The sequence below is a fragment of the Chrysochloris asiatica genome, unplaced genomic scaffold (genome assembly GCF_000296735.1).
Source record: "Chrysochloris asiatica unplaced genomic scaffold, ChrAsi1.0 scaffold00008, whole genome shotgun sequence".
Taxonomy (NCBI): domain Eukaryota; kingdom Metazoa; phylum Chordata; class Mammalia; order Afrosoricida; family Chrysochloridae; genus Chrysochloris; species Chrysochloris asiatica.
Window position 1 is genome coordinate 11,055,513 of NW_006408526.1, and position 2,260 is coordinate 11,057,772.

Below are 2,260 nucleotides of genomic sequence, written 5' to 3' on the forward strand. Positions count from 1 at the left end.
GAAAGCTTTACAATTGGACCAATAAAAAACATAGCGATAAAGAGAGAGAAAAGATTGAAGTTGTCAAGGATTTCATTTTACTTGAATCTACAAGCATGAAGGCAGCATGAAGAAATTATTGCATTAGGCAAATTTGCTGCAGAAGACCTCTTTAAAGTGTTGAAGAGCAAAAATGTCACTTTGAAGACTAAGAGGAACATGACTCAAACCAATATGTTTTCAGTTGCTTCATTTATATGGGAAAGCTGGACAATGAATACAGAAGACTGGAGAAGAACTGAGAGAATATTAAAAGTACCATGGGCTGCCAAAAGAAACAAATCTGGTTTGGAAGAAATACAGCCAGAATGTTTCTTAGAGTTGAGAATGGTGAGATTTAATCTCATATACTTTGGACATATTATCCGGAGGGACTAGTTCCTGGAGAAGGGCACTATGCTTGGCAAAGTAGAGGGTCAACAAAGAAGAGGAAGACCCCCAATGAGATGGACTGATACAGTGACTGCAAAAATGGGCTCAAGCATAACAATTGTGAGGATGGCATAGGACCAGGCAGTGTTTGGTGCTGTGTATGCATAGGGTCATTATGAGTAGGAATGGGCCGACGTACCTAGCAACAACATTGTATTAGTATAGTTTAAGAACTTTCAGATTTCTCTTATCAACTTGTTAAACGCTACCATTTCTGTATTTCTTCAGATTTAGTGCTCCTTCAGAAACTAATAACATGTATTTTGGTGGACTAGAGGCTCCAGAGATCCTTTGGAAGAAAGCCTGGAGATCTGCTTTAGAAAAACCTGGCATTGTAAACCCTTTGCAACATAGTTCTATTCTGACAAGGGGTCAACTCCATGGAAACTTGTGGTGGTGGATAGGATAGTGATGGTGATGAAAAGCTGGTGCTTTTATTTTTCTTTAATTAATAATAGAATTAAAACAAACAAAAAGCAAATCAAAGTTGTTGTTGCTAAATGCCATTGAGTGGTTCAAACTCATAGGGACCCTGTATAGGGTTTCCAAGGAGCTCCTGTTGGTGGGTTTCATCTGCCAATTTTTGGGTTACCAGTCCAGTGCTAATCCTACAATCCCAAAAGAAAGTGATGGTGGGAAATTACAACGGGGGTGGGGGGGAAGAGGAAAACTGAGAATCAGTTTAAAAATATTAATCTATTTACATCCTTATTATAATTTTAGGTGTGAGACAGCATTTTCTCACTTTTCAGAAGTGTAGTTGGGATGTTGACATTGTGGTTTGCAAACAAATGAGTGCAGGCGCCAGAGAGAGCAGTAGAATCCAGCTTCCCTAAACCCAGTCATGTTGTAGTTCAAAACCAGGATGTATCTTTCTTAATTATGAATTGTATGATATAAAAAAGCAGGTTTTACTAGTTTACAGGAACTCACTTGAACCCCTTAAAATCGATGGAGCAAGGGAGCAAAATAATGAGCTCCGAGTGGTCGATGGCTTCCTGACCTTTGCGTGCGCGTGCTCGAGTCGTCTCTGTTCTCTGCGCGTCGCCAGCGGCGCCGCGGAGACACTCCGTCGCCATAGCGACTGTCCCTGGCAACCACAAAGCTCTGATGTCTGGAGGGCGGACTCAGGCTTTAAGGCTAGCTCTGATCTTCCCCTACTCTGTAACTATTGTTTTTTTTTTTTTTTTTTTATTGTGATTCTCTTCTTAGGCCAGAAGACTTCCATCCCTGAGAGAAGAACAAGATGGGACTTCCTTTAAGAAAGATCTTCCAGATAAATCTAACCAAATAACTTAACTACCTTTTTTTTTTTTTTTTTTTTTTTTTCCTGCCTCCCCTTTTTCCCATCTTCCCGCTCTCCTTCCTCCACCCCTTCTCCTAAATCATGGCGGGCGGGATCGGGGACGTTCGGAAGCTTTTTATCTTCGCTACAACCCAGAACTACTTCGGATTGATATCGGAATCCAGAGATCAGACACTGATGTACGATTGTACTGAAATCAACAACTTCTTGGATGACGGGAACCAGATGCTCCTCAGGGTGCTGCGATCTGACGCCGGAATCTTCTTTTCCAATACGGTACGATTTCCTGCACCCATTCCCTGTTTCTCTGGCGTCCCCAGGCCCAGCCAACGGCTGTGCTGTCCGACCAGCGTCAGCTCAGGGATCCTGGGAGTACGTTCGTCTGATATTTCTCCTTGTAGTTTATAAACTTGCATCCCACTTGATCTAGAGACATGAACAGGAACAGTTATATACATATATGTTTTTCTAGTACCCCCCCCC

The 2,260-nt window shown here is 42.0% G+C and overlaps 1 protein-coding gene across 2 annotated transcripts in view; it reads left to right on the forward strand.

Annotated features, from left to right (window-relative positions):
- The first annotated feature begins 1,791 nt into the window (after positions 1–1,791).
- The window catches only part of DYNC2H1 (dynein, cytoplasmic 2, heavy chain 1), a 369,106-nt gene continuing 368,637 nt past the window's right edge, over positions 1,792–2,260 (forward strand). For both annotated transcript variants that reach the window (XM_006833779.1, XM_006833780.1), the window contains exon 1: positions 1,792–2,053. In XM_006833779.1, coding sequence (XP_006833842.1) covers positions 1,859–2,053 — 195 coding nt within the window. In that variant the 5' untranslated portion in view covers positions 1,792–1,858. The remainder of the gene's footprint in view (positions 2,054–2,260) is intronic.